Source organism: Equus quagga, chromosome 14 (genome assembly GCF_021613505.1).
Source record: "Equus quagga isolate Etosha38 chromosome 14, UCLA_HA_Equagga_1.0, whole genome shotgun sequence".
NCBI classification, from domain to species: Eukaryota; Metazoa; Chordata; class Mammalia; order Perissodactyla; family Equidae; genus Equus; species Equus quagga.
In genome coordinates, this window is record NC_060280.1 from 95,904,460 (window position 1) to 95,917,125 (window position 12,666).

Consider the following 12,666-nt stretch of genomic DNA (forward strand, 5'->3'; position numbering starts at 1 on the left):
TGCTGTGGCTGTTACGAGGCCGCAAGGCAAGTGGGACCCGCTTTTTGTATTCCCCGGAGCACAGAGAGGGGCGGTGACCTGCCCCGAGTCACACAGCACATCAGAACAGAAATGGCTCAACGGAGGGGCACCTGCCTGGAGTGCGGGAGGGCGGTCAATCAGCGACCAGCCCGAGGGTCCCAGAGGGTGGGCGGGAGGGGGGCGCGCCCGGGGGGCCCCTCCATTGGTCCCAAAGAAGAGGAAGTGGTTCGGGAGGAAGCAAAAGCCGCAGAGGACAGAGCCGCCTGTTGCATTTCTCCCGGACCAGCCGGAGCTGGGGTTCCCTGCCCTCCCCCCATGGGGAGCCCAGAACGTGTCGCTCCCCAGCCGCCCACCCAGCGACCGCGACCTTGGCCCGTCTCCTGCACCCCTCCACCCCTGACGGCTCTCAGCCCTGGAACCACTTATTTTCGAGTCCCACCTTCCGGGCTTTGCCCAGGCTGTTCTCTCTGCCGGGAATGCTGTTCCCTCCTGGGGGGTCAAGGGGCAGCGAGCCGGAAGCCCCCCCCCCCGCCCCGCCCCGCGCCGGCCTGCGGGCTAACAGATTGCACCGGCGTTTCCTGTGACAGGTCAGCCAGTCCTGGGAGGCGGCCCAGGCGGCCGCTCTGGGGAGTCTGTCCCCAAGGACCCCCTCCGCCCCGCAGTCACTGCCATCCTGAAGGTAGGGGGTCCCCGGGGGGGGCTGGGGCCGGGGTGGGCAGAAGCGGCTACTTTTCGAGTTCGGGGGTGACCTGGGATCGGTGGGGGAGAGCCAGGGGCCGGGCTGAGCTCCGGGGACGAGGCCCCAGCGTGGGTGCTGTCGCCCATCCCGGCTGTCCCCCCAGCGGCCTGCCCTCAGGGCTGCACGTTGTGTCCATTTCACAAAAGTACAGGGGTCCGCTCGCCGCCCTGAAGGGTTGATGGGTGACATTCCTGTCTCACGGGTGAAAACGGAGCCCAGAGAGGGCAAGAAACCCATCCGGGGCCACACAGCAGGGTCAAGGCTGGGCCAGAGGACCCAGGTGTGCGCGGCTGACCCCGCCTAGGTCCCCGCACACCCACCCACGCGGCGCTCACGGACACCCCGCAGGTGCCACCCTCGCACGCCCCCCACTCTGACCTCCTCCCCCAGCATGAGTGGCCCTGAGCCCCCCACGGAGACCCGGGGGCCCGACGACCCCACCTTGCCGACTCAGCCCACCTACATCAACCTCGGTGAGCCGCCCAGAGGGGATCCCGGGCTGGGCGGGCAGGGGGGTGCCTAGCAGGGGTTGGGGGCCGGCCCCCAAGGAGGCTGGAGCAGAAGGGCTGGGTCTCTCCTGGCCATTTAGGGAACTTCCTGCCTCACGACAGTGACTGTCACTGTCTCTAATCCGAGTCCGTTAGAAAGAAGCTGGAGTCACCAGCTTGTGAAAACGGGGACGCCGGAGTTCAGAGAGGTGCGGCTGTCCGCCCAGAGCCACACAGCAGGATGGGGGTCCGGGGGGCTGGGCCGGACGTGGCTCTCCTCTGAGCCTGTGTCCTCGTCTGTGAAGAGGGGGACGTCCCTGCCCCACAGGTGTTAGCATGACACCCATTTTCCAGATGGGGACACCGAGGCCCAGGGGTGCAGTCCTGTGCCCAGGGCCCCCCGCACGTCCTCAGCGCCCCACGCTCCCCCCGCAGGGGAGGTCCGAGCCCACCTGCTGCCCTCCAAGGCCTGTCGCCCCCGGACGACCGAGGCCCTGCCCACCGCCCCGCAGCCCGCGCCCCCACCGCTGCCCAGGAAGACGCTGACCAGGACCCAGTCCGTGCCCACCCACCGGCCCGCCAGCCCCGGCCGCGCGCCCCGGGGCCCGCCGCGCAGGCCCCTCCTGGGCTCCCGCAGCCTGGACGAGGGCCAGGCGGGCGGCGACGAGGCCGGGCCCCCGTGTCCCCCCGCGGAGCCGGCCCTCGGCCCCCCGGACGCGGCGCTGGGCCTCTCCGTGCGCGACCTGCAGCGCCCCGAAGCCGTGCGCGCCGCACTGGAGGCCTGGCAGCTGGGGGCGCTGCGCGCCGTGCATGCGCGCCTGCGGGCGCGGCTCCTGGGGGGCCACCCGGGTCCCTGCCACCCGGGCCACGCGCTGCGCCTGCTGGACAGCTCGCCGTGCGCCGAGAGCGGGGACGCACTCTACTACCGCGTGGTGCGCGTGGACGGGGACGCCTGGCACGTCCTAGCTGCCAAGGTGAGCTCCCCCCAAACCCAGCCCGAGACCCCCGCGCCCGCAGCTCGGCCCGCCAGCTGCTTTTGTGACTAACAGGAGTTCGCACAACTGGGCTGGTACCGCCACAGTCGGCGGCAGTCCCTCCCCGGCCTCTGGGGCCCGGGAACCCACATTGTCACTCGCTCCCCAGTGAAGTCTGGTGCTTGAGAGCCACTGAGCTCACCAGCCATGGCGGCTGACAGCTACCACTTTAAATAATAATAATAACAATAATAATCAGGGGCAGCCTGGAGGCCTAGCAGTTCAGTTCGGCACACTCCGTCTCGGTGGCCCGGGTTCTGTTCCCGGGCACGGACCTACACTGCTCTGTTAGCAGCCGTGCTGTGCTGGTGGCTGATATACTAAAAAATAGGGGAAGATTTACACGGATGTTAGCTCAGGGCACATCTTCCTCAGCAAAAAAAAAAAAAAAAAAAAAGATACTAATAATAACCAACAGCCGCCAAAATGCACCGAGCACTTCCCTGTGCTGTTCCAAGGACTTTCAGACGAATTTATTTATCTAATTCTCACACCAGCTTTATGATGGCAGTATCACCCTTCCGTCATAAGACACTCTGTTTTATGCACCATTAAGGAAAAAAGAATGATTCCCGTTAAATAACCCGCCAAGCGTCAGACGCATCCCCATCCTGGAGGGATCTGGGTGATTTGACAGAAGGCGCTCCTTCCTGCGCATTTTCCAGACGGTTGTGGAGAGGGAGGGAGTCGCTGCTGGCGGTGAGCTCATTCGCTCGTCTACAGTGCCATCCCAGAGGCCCCTGGGGAGTTTATTTGTACAACACCTGCCCCCAGAGCACCTGTCATTTTTAAACTCCCCCCAAACACAGGTGATTCTAATGTAATCCCCAGACCTGAGGTCCTCCCCACCTTTTTTTTTTTTTTTGCGGAAGATTAGCCCTGAGCTAACTACTGCCAGGCCTCCTCTTTTTTTTTGCTGAGGAAGACTGGCCCTGAGCTAACCTCCGTGCCCATCTTCCTCTACTTTATATGTGGGACGCCTACCACACAGTATGGCGTGCCAAGCAGTGCCATGTCCGCACCTGGGATCTAAACCAGTGAACCCCGGGCCACCAAAGCAGAATGTGCGCACTTAACCGCTGCGCCACCGGGCCGGCCCCCCTCCGACCGTCTAGAAAGAGCTTTGCCGTCCATGCAAGGTTCGCGGGTTTGGATCCTGGGCGTGGACCTAGCACCGCTGATTAAGCCATGCTGTGGCAGGCGTCCCACATACAAAATAGAGGAAGATGGGCACGGATGTGAGCTCAGGGCCAGTCTTCCTCAGCAAAAAGAGGAGGATTGGCAACAGATGTTAGCTCAGGGCTAATCTTCCTCAAGCTAAAAAAAAAAAACCAGAAATTACTTTCACCTGTCTATTTTCACATTGTAAAATGTTGTAAAATGTGGCTGCTGGAAAATATTAAGTGACACCGTGGCCCCCGATGCATTTCTCCTGGGCTGCCCGGCTCTGGCACCTCCGCTGTCACGTCCCTCCTTACAAGCGGTCAGACCCTGCCCGGGGGCAGGCCGGAGAGTCAGACCCCTAAACGCCGCCCTCCCCGGGACGGTTTTCCGGAAAATCGTGGCAACCGCTAACCTCTGAATGAACATTGAACTCTGGCTGCTGGAGGCCACGCAGCCGCCCCCCCCAAAAGCTGGAGTGGGCGGGCGGGGTAGGGGGCGGGCTGTGCTGGCGGGGGCTGTGCGCTCAGGCCCTGATGGCCCCCTCTGCCCCGCAGGTGCCCAAGCCGGGAGCCGAGGAGCCCCACCCCTGGGGCCTGGAGCTGCAGGCCTCGCTGGCCGCCCACTTCAACCTCCAGGGGCTGTGCGGCCTGGTGCCCGAGGGTGCAGTGCCCCAGGCGCCCTGGAGGGGCCCCGTGGCGCTGGCGGCCGAGGTGCCCGAGCGCACGGTGGCCCAGTGGCTGGCGGAGGAGGGCGCACCGCGGCCACTGGTGGACGTGGCACGCGCGGGGGCCCTGCTGCTGCTGCAGCTGAGCGCCGCCCTGGAGCTCCTGGAGGCGCGGGGCGCGGTGCTGGCCGAGCTGCGGCCCGAGAACCTGTTGCTGGCCGCGCCCCGGGGCTGCGCGGCCGCCGGACCCCCGCGCCTGCTGCTCGCCGACTTCGGCCGCGTCCGCCCATGCCCCCGGGGCCCCCCGGGCACCCACGCGGAGCCGTTCGCCCACCTGCTCCGCACGCTGCTCGGCCCCGCCGTGGCCTCGGCCGCGCCCTTGGCCCGGGGCCTGGAGCGCCTGGCGACCCAGCTGGCCCTCTCGCAGCCCTCGGCGGCCCAGACCCGCGGCGCGCTGCAGGCGCTGCTCTGGGGGCCCGGGCCCGAGCTGCACGGCCGCGGGGCCCCGCTGGGGCCCTGGCTGCGGGTGCGCCGTGCGCTGCTGGTCCTGCAGCTGGCCGAGCGGGCGGCGGGCGGGGAGGTGCCCGGCCTCGAGGACTGGCTGTGCTGTGAGTACCTGGCCGAGGCCACCGAGGCCTCGCTCAGCCATGCCCTGGCGCTGCTGTGGGGCTGACCCCTCCCCGGAGCCACGCGCCTGTCCCAGGGCTGGGGCTGGTGGCAGGGTCTCCACGGTAGGGGGGACGCCCCTTCCAGAAGGGGTCAGGGTGGCCAAGAGGGCACCAGTGTGGACACTCCCATTTCCAACGCCAGCCCCACTCTGTGCTGGGCACTTAGGCCCGAGGCCTCCCCAGGAATGCAGGGGACCCCATTCCCGGGCTGCGAGCCGAAAGCCAGGGCCTGCTGGGGCTGCCCAATGCCAGGGCTGCCACCCGCCTCCCTGGGGGCACACTCCTGCCAATCCACCATCATCTCCGAGTGTGGGGAGGCCCTCCCCTCCCCCAGCAGAGGTCAGGTGCCCTCGTGGTGCTGGGCTCTGAGAGTCACCGTGGCCCTAGCAGCATCTGGGGGTTCCTGGCCCCGGGGCACCCCCTTAGGCTGAGCGTAGCCAGCGGCTGCGTGTGTCTTTGTCACAAACTGTGGTGGTTTTGGGGAGGGGCGGCCCCCCAGCACAGCCTCCCGGAGAATCTGAAGGCGCCTGCCCACCCGTCCCGTGGCTTCCCTGCCCTGCCACCTCCGCCACCCCCTCCCCGCTGTCCCTCTGTGACACTAGGAGCTGCCAGCCTTTGCAGGAGCTGTTGTCTCTGTTGGAGCCCCAGCTCCTGTAAGGAAATAAAGGCGCCTCCTGGCCCTCTCGCCTCCTCTCCCCCTGCCTCTGCCCCCACTGACGAGCACGCAGCGCCCGTGTCACCTGTCCCCGTCCCCCCCGCCAGGCTGGGAGTTCCTGAGGGCAGAGTCCAAGCTTAACACACAGTAGGCGCCTTCCGAGTATCAGAGGTTGGAATAAACTGTCACACGAGACTCACGGGGGACCCGAGGGAGAGAACGTCTTAGCTCACGCCTCTGGAAATGGACACAGGAGCCCTGAGGGGCCCCACATCCCCGCCTGGGGGCTCAGTCTCGCGCCCTCCTTGCCCCCATCGCACTCCTGGGGGCACCTTTCCAACCCCAGACATGACCTGGTCTCTCCCCTGCTCAGACGCCTCCCTGGGCTCCCCAGCACCCTCAGAATCCTGCGAGCCCTCCGGCCGCCCCCTCCGGCCCCCGCCCACCGCTGGAGCTGCTCTCCCGCCTCCAGGTCTGGCCCGACTGTTCCCTCCAACGGAATCGCCCCACCCCCGCCGCGTCTGCTTCAGACTCCTACTCACCTTGCAGCGCCCCAGCTCCAAGACCCTGCCCGGCCCAGAGACGGGCAGTGCGTCCAGTTCTGCCCCCCGATCTTGAAGGCCGGCCCCACGGTCACTCGGGGCTGGATACCCCACCCCACACCAGGGGTTCGCGACCCTCCGAGCTCCGTTCCTCCCTCGTGAAGGTCGCCCCACCCAATTTCCGGGCCAAGGCCGGGACGCCATCCCCGGCGAAGCTCCGGGCGCGGCCAGCAGGTGGCGCCGCGGTCACTCCCAGCACGCCGCCCGCGGCCACCGCGCCACCTCCCGGGCCGCGCCACCGCCGGGGCCCCGGAAACGCCCAGGCGCCGGGGAGGCCGCAGGGGGAGCGGGACCCGGCCTCCCGGGGAAGGGCGCGGGGCGCGGGGGACCCTCCAGCTGGCCGCCCGCAGCAACACGGCTGCGTCCCGACACAGCAGACTAGGCCCCCGGCTTCTGCGCCCCAGCCTCAGTTTCCCCGGTAGAAGAGGCGTCACTCAGCTCACGGTGCTTGCAGCACCCCACCCCAGGCGCCCTGAGGTGCCCGGCCCGCCGCCGTCCAGTCCCGGGGGCCACACGAACACACGGAGCCACACGGGGGCTGGAGGCGTCAGCACTTTTATTCCGGTTTTGGGAGCAACAGACGCGCGGATTAACACCGATCTGGCCGAGGCACGAGGCCAAGGCCGTTTGCAAAGGACTCCAAACGAGGCATTCCTCCTCAAGCACAAGGATCACCTGAATCATCTTAACCAGCGATAAAAACGTAAAATATAAACTTTTATTTAGATTTAAAGCAAACACTTCAGTCTCGCAAACACGACGTTGAACTGCAGGAACACACCGCTGATTTGCAGTGAGCGTTTATTTGCACAATCACGACACGCGGACACAGCGGGGAGCGGCCCGACCTCCGCCCGGCGCCGCTGTCACCCGCCGCGCGGCTCGGGGGGACGCAGGCTCCGGGCGCGGGGTCCCCGCTACTGCTCGTCCCCGGAGGACTCCCGCTCGAAGGTGTAGGCCATGAAGCAAGCTTCGGGTCTCTTGGGGACAAGGGGGTGCCCCGGTCTCACAATCTCAAAGCCCAGAAAGCTGAAGGTCCGGAGCAGGGCGGCTGCGGGGAACACGTGGTCAGAGCCGACGCCGCCGGTCCCCAGGGCGCGCGGGGACGGGAAGGGACGGGCAGCGCGGATGGGAGTGGCAGGGCCCCGGAGTGCGCGGGCGGGGACGGGGGGCCCCCCCCCTCCCCCCCTCCCTCCCCCCGGGCGCCCCCACCTCTGTCGTCGCGGTTCTTGTGGAAGCAGATGAAGACGTGGTCGGCGCGGAGCTGCTCCTCGGCGAACTCCAGCAGCACTGCGAAGCTGCGGGGCGGTCAGCGCGCCCACTCCCCGCCCCCGCCCCCGCCGCCAGGACACCACCTGCTCGGCACCGTCCTGGGCGCGGGGCGTCACGCAGCGCCCGACCCAGCCGCGGCCCCGTCCCCGGGCCAGGACCCCGCGCGGCTCACCTGTCCTTGCTGCCCTCGGGCAGCGCCCCGCCCGGGATCTCGATGTACAGGGAGCCGCCGCGCAGCACCGCCCTCCAGTCCACCTGCCGGGCGTCGCGGAGCCGCGTCTGCACGTGAAGGATCCTCGTCTTGTCGTTAGACGTTAGTTCCTCTGTTACATTCAGCCGATTATCCTGTGGGCGGGCGGCCCAACTGAGACGCGGCCTTCGGGGCCTCGCTGCGGCCCGCCCCGGAACCCCAGCCCCTGACCCCCGCCCGCCCGCCGGACCCGCGGCGCCACTCACCGAGTAAAATAAATTAGCTGAAAGATTGTGATCCCTCTGACTATTCCCTCGCCCACCTGGGATCTTCAGGGGTGGGTGAGGGACATCAGGAGCACCACCGAGGCCCTGGACCCAGGTGACTACAGCAGCTGCCGGACAGCCTGGAACTGGGGGGGGGGCCCGGGTCGCCCGCCGCCAGCCAAGACCCCGCGGCCCCGGAACCGCCTCCGTCCACACCGCACAGACGGTGGGCCGGGCGGCCGCTGACCAGCACCGACACGAGGGGTCCCCGCCCGCTCGGCCCGCCGGCCCCCAAGTGCCGCCCGGGGCGTCCCGGCTCAGGACCCGGCCCCGCAGCGGCCCCGGCGGGAGGCCCGGGCGCCGTCCACGTGGCGCCGCCTCGCCCGCGCGCCCTCGGGGCTCAGGAGGCTCGCGAGGCGGCGGCCCGGGGGCGAGGGTGGGGCCCGGGCTCGGCCTGTCCGCCCCGAGGAGCCCGCCACGCCCGCGGCCAGCGCGGCCCCCGCCGCCCCAAACCGGCGCCCTCCCTAAACCCGACCCCGAAACGGCAAACCACACCAGGAAGCCCCGCGCCCCTAAACCCGATCCCGGAGCCCCAAATCCCAACAAGGACCCCCACGACCAAGCCCAATGCTGAGCCCCCCAATCCAACGAGAATCGCTACATCCCCCAAACATGACCTAAAATCTCCAAACCCAACCCAGGACCCCCGTGTCTCCCAAACACACCCAGGCAGCCTCTCGGACCCCCAACTCCGACCAGAGACCCCCGCGACCGCCAAACCCGACCCCGGGCCCCCGGATCCAACAAGGTACCTGTACGCCCCCCAAACCCAACCCTGGACCCCCAAATCCAACCGGGATCGCTGCGGCCCCCAAACACCATCCAAGACCTCCAAAATCCAACCAGGAAGCCCCCGCGCCCACCAAACCCGACCTCAGGCCCCCAAATCCGACCAGGGACCCCGCGGCCCGCAAATACCACTACATAGCCCTCCCGCACCCCCAACTCCGGCCAGGAACTCCCGCGGGCCCCGTGTCCAACCAGGGACCCCTGCGTCAGCCAAACTCGCCCCCGACCCCGCGGTCCTCTTCCAAAGCTAACCCCGAACCTCTAAACCAAACTAGGAACACAGAAGCCCCCCAGATACAAGCAAGTGGGACCCCCCTGACCCGCTAACTCCGATCGAGGATCCCCAACTCCGATCAGGGGCCCCGGGGACCGCCAAACCCGAGCCCGGACCCCCAAGTCCGACCCGCAAGCCACCTACCCAACTAAGGATCCCTACGTGGCCCCAACTCGCCCCGATCGCTGCTCCAAACCCGACCCCGGACCCCACAAGTCCAAGCGGGCACGCCCCAGTTTCCCAAACCCGACCACGTACCCGCAGGACCCCACTCCTGCCCCCGGCCCCCCCCGCCCCCCCCGCCCCGCAGGCCCGCGGGCCCCCGGGGGGGGGGGGGGGCGCCCGCCAGCCCCGCCCCGAACCCGCCCCCAGCGCGATTGTGGCCTCGACAAAGGGGCGGCCCCGCGCTCCCCGGACTTCCGCGGCCGGCCCCCCGCGGGCCTGCGCGGCGGCGGCGCTTCTGGAAGCTTCGGGCGGGGGCGGGGCGCTCACCTCCCGCTGCTGCGGCCGCCGCGGCTGTGCAAGCTGAGGAGCGGCATGGCGCGGCTGACGTGGACGGTGGCGCTGGATTTATCCCCCTCCTTCTCTCGGGCGAAGCAGTGGCTGTTGAGGATGCGCTGCAGGGAGGATTTCACCATCCGGCCGCTGGGGTCCGAAACCAGCAAAACCTCCGCTGCGCTCTCCGCGCCGCTGCCGCTGCTCGCCGTTCGCAAAATGGCGTCGCCGCCGCCGCCCGCCTTTATAGGCGCCGCGCGCGGGCCACGCCCCCCACGCCGCCGGGAGCGCGGCCGCGCGAGGGGGCGAGGCCGCCGGGGCCGCCGGGAAACGCAGGCGCCCCCGGGGGCCCCTCTCGGCGTCTGATTGGCGGACGGCGGAGGGCCCCGCGCCGCGGATTGGGCTGCACGTTTCTGGGCCCGCCCCCCCCGTCGTCCCCTGCCTTCTGGCGTCTCTCTGCGGGCGCGCGGAGGGGGCGGGGCCGCCGTGGCTCCGGGCACGCGCAGCGCGCGCCTGGCCCCGCCCCGCGTCCCCACTGCCGGGGTTTGGGGGCGGGGGCGCTGCGCGGGGTCTGGTTTTGGGGACCTCGCGGTGGCCGGGTCCCCGTCGTGGTCCCTGTCGCCCTCTCTGGGGGTCCCTTCCCCCAGCGGGCCCCTCCCCCGGGCGGCCGGGGGCGACAAAAGCGCCGGGTGTTGGGGGGAGAGGGTCCCCAGCGCCCCCACCCCTATAGGACAGAATTATTTTCACTAATAACCTCGGTTATTCATCATCGATCAGAAGGATGGTTTTCCGGATTCGGTGTCTCACGTTTACAGACGGCCAACAATTAAAAAGAGAACTTTGCATGTTGAGATGTTATCCCGATTTGGTCAACGATGTCGTGTCTCATTGGCAGAAATATTCTTTTTTGCAGAAAAACTCAGCTATTTGTAAAACTGAAATTTGCCCCCAAGCAGACATATTCCTCATGGGGGCTCAATTCAGAAACATTTCACGTAGAAAAACCGAATTTCGCCCCTACAGGCAGCACAGACCTTCTTCCCCGTGGGTCCCACTTTCTTGGGTGGTTTTATGGTTTTTTAAGCACAGAAAGAAACTCGGAATTACATAGAATTAAAGCGACTGCTGTTTGTTTCCTTGTCTTTACGACCGCAGCCCTCTCGTTTTTATCTCATCCGATCTGTCGTGTGCATTTGGGGTAGAGACGCAAACTTCCCCCAAAGCGACCTCGAGTGATTAGAAAACCCACAGAAACGGACCCTGCAGAGCGTGTGGCCGGGTCCCTCTGCGTCTCCGAATTCCCTTCCACGTGGAATGCAGCATTTATTAACATTTGCTTACACGATACTTCTAAGCAATAAAAATGGCGAACTTACAGCTTCCGTATTTACAGGATTAAAAAACTCAGCAAAAACTAACATTTGCAAAGCTGAGGCCAACCGCAGAATTTTCCCAGGGAAAGAGTGTTGAATCGGTGGCATTGCTTAGCATTGCACAGTGAAAATAAAGAGCAGATGGGTTTCTCGTGAACTTTCTCATTGTTTTTTCATTTTTCTGCGGGAGCCCGTGCTTTTAGGCCGAGGGGCCGGCTCCCAGCCACCCGTCCACCCAGCCTCGGGGGCTGTTTGAGCGTCCTCCCTGTCTGAAGGGTTCGCATCTTTGTGGTTCCCGAAGCCCTGTTTGCTTGAGGCCGGAAGAGCCTGGGGTTTCGAAATCTGTTTTGCCTCTCGGTAGCTCCCTGGTGTCTTACGTAAACGGGTGTGTCGGGGGCAAGAGTCCGGGAGCGGACTTGCCACTGGCCGGCCGCCGGTCACCGGGTCACACTGTGTTTACCCACCCATGACTGAGGCCTGGAAGGGACGGAGGTCACATGGACCCCCAGCACAGTGGGCTGCAGACAGTGGCCTCGAAGGCCACGCAGAAGCTGGTCTGTGAGGCGTCTGCAAGGACCCGCCTGTGGGGGCAGCATCCGGGGAAGGAAGTTTAGGCAACAGCCAGGCCTCTCTGGGCCCCGGGGACCCAGCAGACGTCTCGGGGGCCCAGCAGACGTCTCGGGTGGGGACGGGGGAGGGTTCGATCTTCCCTGGCAGCCTTGTGCCCTTGTCGGCCTAGCCGCTCTTTGATGTGGAATCATTGTGGGTGGAAAGAAAAAAAAAATGCACCCTCTCAGTCAAAAACAAGCTGCCAGAGCTCGAAAAAAAGCAGAGGTGGGGGAGAAGACAGGGTGCCGTGAGCTCCGGGGTGGGACGTGTCAGGGAAAGTCGTCACGGGGGCTCGGGGCCTCCGAGGACCCCCTTCTCCGGGCAGGAATGTGGGGAGCCGTCGTGTCACCGTCGTGGGGAGGTGGGTCGGCTCTGGGGAGCGCTCCCCCCGCCTGCCCTCAGGGAGGAGGGAGGCACCCGGATGTGGGGTGAGGAATGTTTTCATCTGCTTCACGCCCTGTGTGCGTGGGTGGGGGAGGGGGCACGGAGGCACCTGCCACCCAAGGATCGTAAACACCGGCCGGCCCAGGATCTCCTTCCGGCTGTCGTCCGGCTCTGAAGGGCTCACTGGTGGTTGGGCCTCGGTTAGCGAGCAGTCAGCACTCGGGGGTTGAAGCAGACATGAATTCCCACTATCCACATCAGCCCGGTCACTCTCTGGGGGGCCGTCCTGGGTGCTGTGGGGGGTCGAGCAGCATCCCTGGCCCCCACCCCTACTCGATGCCAGGAGCACCCCCAGTGTGACACCCACAGATGTCCCCAGACGTGGCCCGGCATCTCCCAAGCGTCACTTTCTCTCTTCTCTGTCTAATCTGGGGGCGCCAGCGAACTCTGAACCTGTGCGAGGGAAAAGGACACGCAGCGGATCGCGGTGGAGGGTCTCAGGATGGGCGCGGGGAGGCGGCCCGCCCTGGCTGGGCTTGCAGGGGACTGAAGGAGATCAGAGGAGTCTGTGAGAGGCGAGGACCCCCTAGACTGCAGGGAGGGAAAGAGGAGGTCAGGGAAGCCTTCCTGGAGGTGGTGAGAGCAGAGCTGCTGGGAAGGGACAGTGGAGGGCATGGGGGCATGTCAAGGATGGAGGGCCCATGCCTGGCATCCCGCTGAAGTCAGTATGGTGAGGTTAGGCCTCTGGAGGCGGGGAGCCGGGAGGCCAGGGGGCTCACTCTGATGTTTAAAAAAGGATTCGTGGAGCTCCCAAAGACGTCCACCCCTAATCCATGGGCCCTGTGGACGTGTCACCTCATGGGGCAGAGGGGACTCTGCAGATGGGTTAAGTTGAGGCCCCTGGGATGGGGGTGACCCT

At 66.5% G+C, this 12,666-nt stretch overlaps 2 protein-coding genes across 3 annotated transcripts; one reads left to right on the forward strand and one right to left on the reverse strand.

The window, feature by feature from the left end:
* Positions 1-584: 584 nt before the first annotated feature.
* On the forward strand, positions 585-6,543 carry PEAK3 (PEAK family member 3). Of its 2 annotated transcripts, none has more exons than XM_046638610.1 (4): positions 585-700; positions 1,109-1,233; positions 1,684-2,222; positions 4,001-6,457. In XM_046638610.1, the coding sequence occupies exons 2-4, from the start codon at positions 1,152-1,154 to the stop codon at positions 4,781-4,783; spliced, it is 1,404 nt and encodes a 467-aa protein (XP_046494566.1). In that variant the 5' UTR covers positions 585-700; positions 1,109-1,151; the 3' UTR covers positions 4,784-6,457. The 2 variants fall into 2 exon arrangements, with proteins under 2 accessions (XP_046494566.1, XP_046494567.1); XM_046638611.1 differs by having other exon boundaries at positions 587-700; positions 1,151-1,233; positions 4,001-6,543.
* A 188-nt stretch (positions 6,544-6,731) lies between these two features.
* Positions 6,732-9,609, reverse strand: OAZ1 (ornithine decarboxylase antizyme 1). Its single transcript, XM_046638612.1, is given in 6 exon segments — positions 6,732-7,086; positions 7,248-7,333; positions 7,480-7,652; positions 7,764-7,850; positions 7,852-7,909; positions 9,379-9,609. Coding segments are annotated over 6 exon segments (684 nt in total). The 5' UTR covers positions 9,525-9,609; the 3' UTR covers positions 6,732-6,952.
* Positions 9,610-12,666: the final 3,057 nt, after the last annotated feature.

Bases quoted from the DNA above. Each gene is read 5' to 3' on its own strand.
- PEAK3 (XM_046638610.1), top strand. From the start codon at position 1,152: ATGAGTGGCCCTGAGCCCCCCACGGAGACCCGGGGGCCCGACGACCCC. The intron at 1,234-1,683 runs GTGAGCCGCCCA...CTCCCCCCGCAG, and splicing joins GCCCACCTACATCAACCTCG to GGGAGGTCCGAGCCCACCTG. The intron at 2,223-4,000 runs GTGAGCTCCCCC...TCTGCCCCGCAG, and splicing joins GGCACGTCCTAGCTGCCAAG to GTGCCCAAGCCGGGAGCCGA.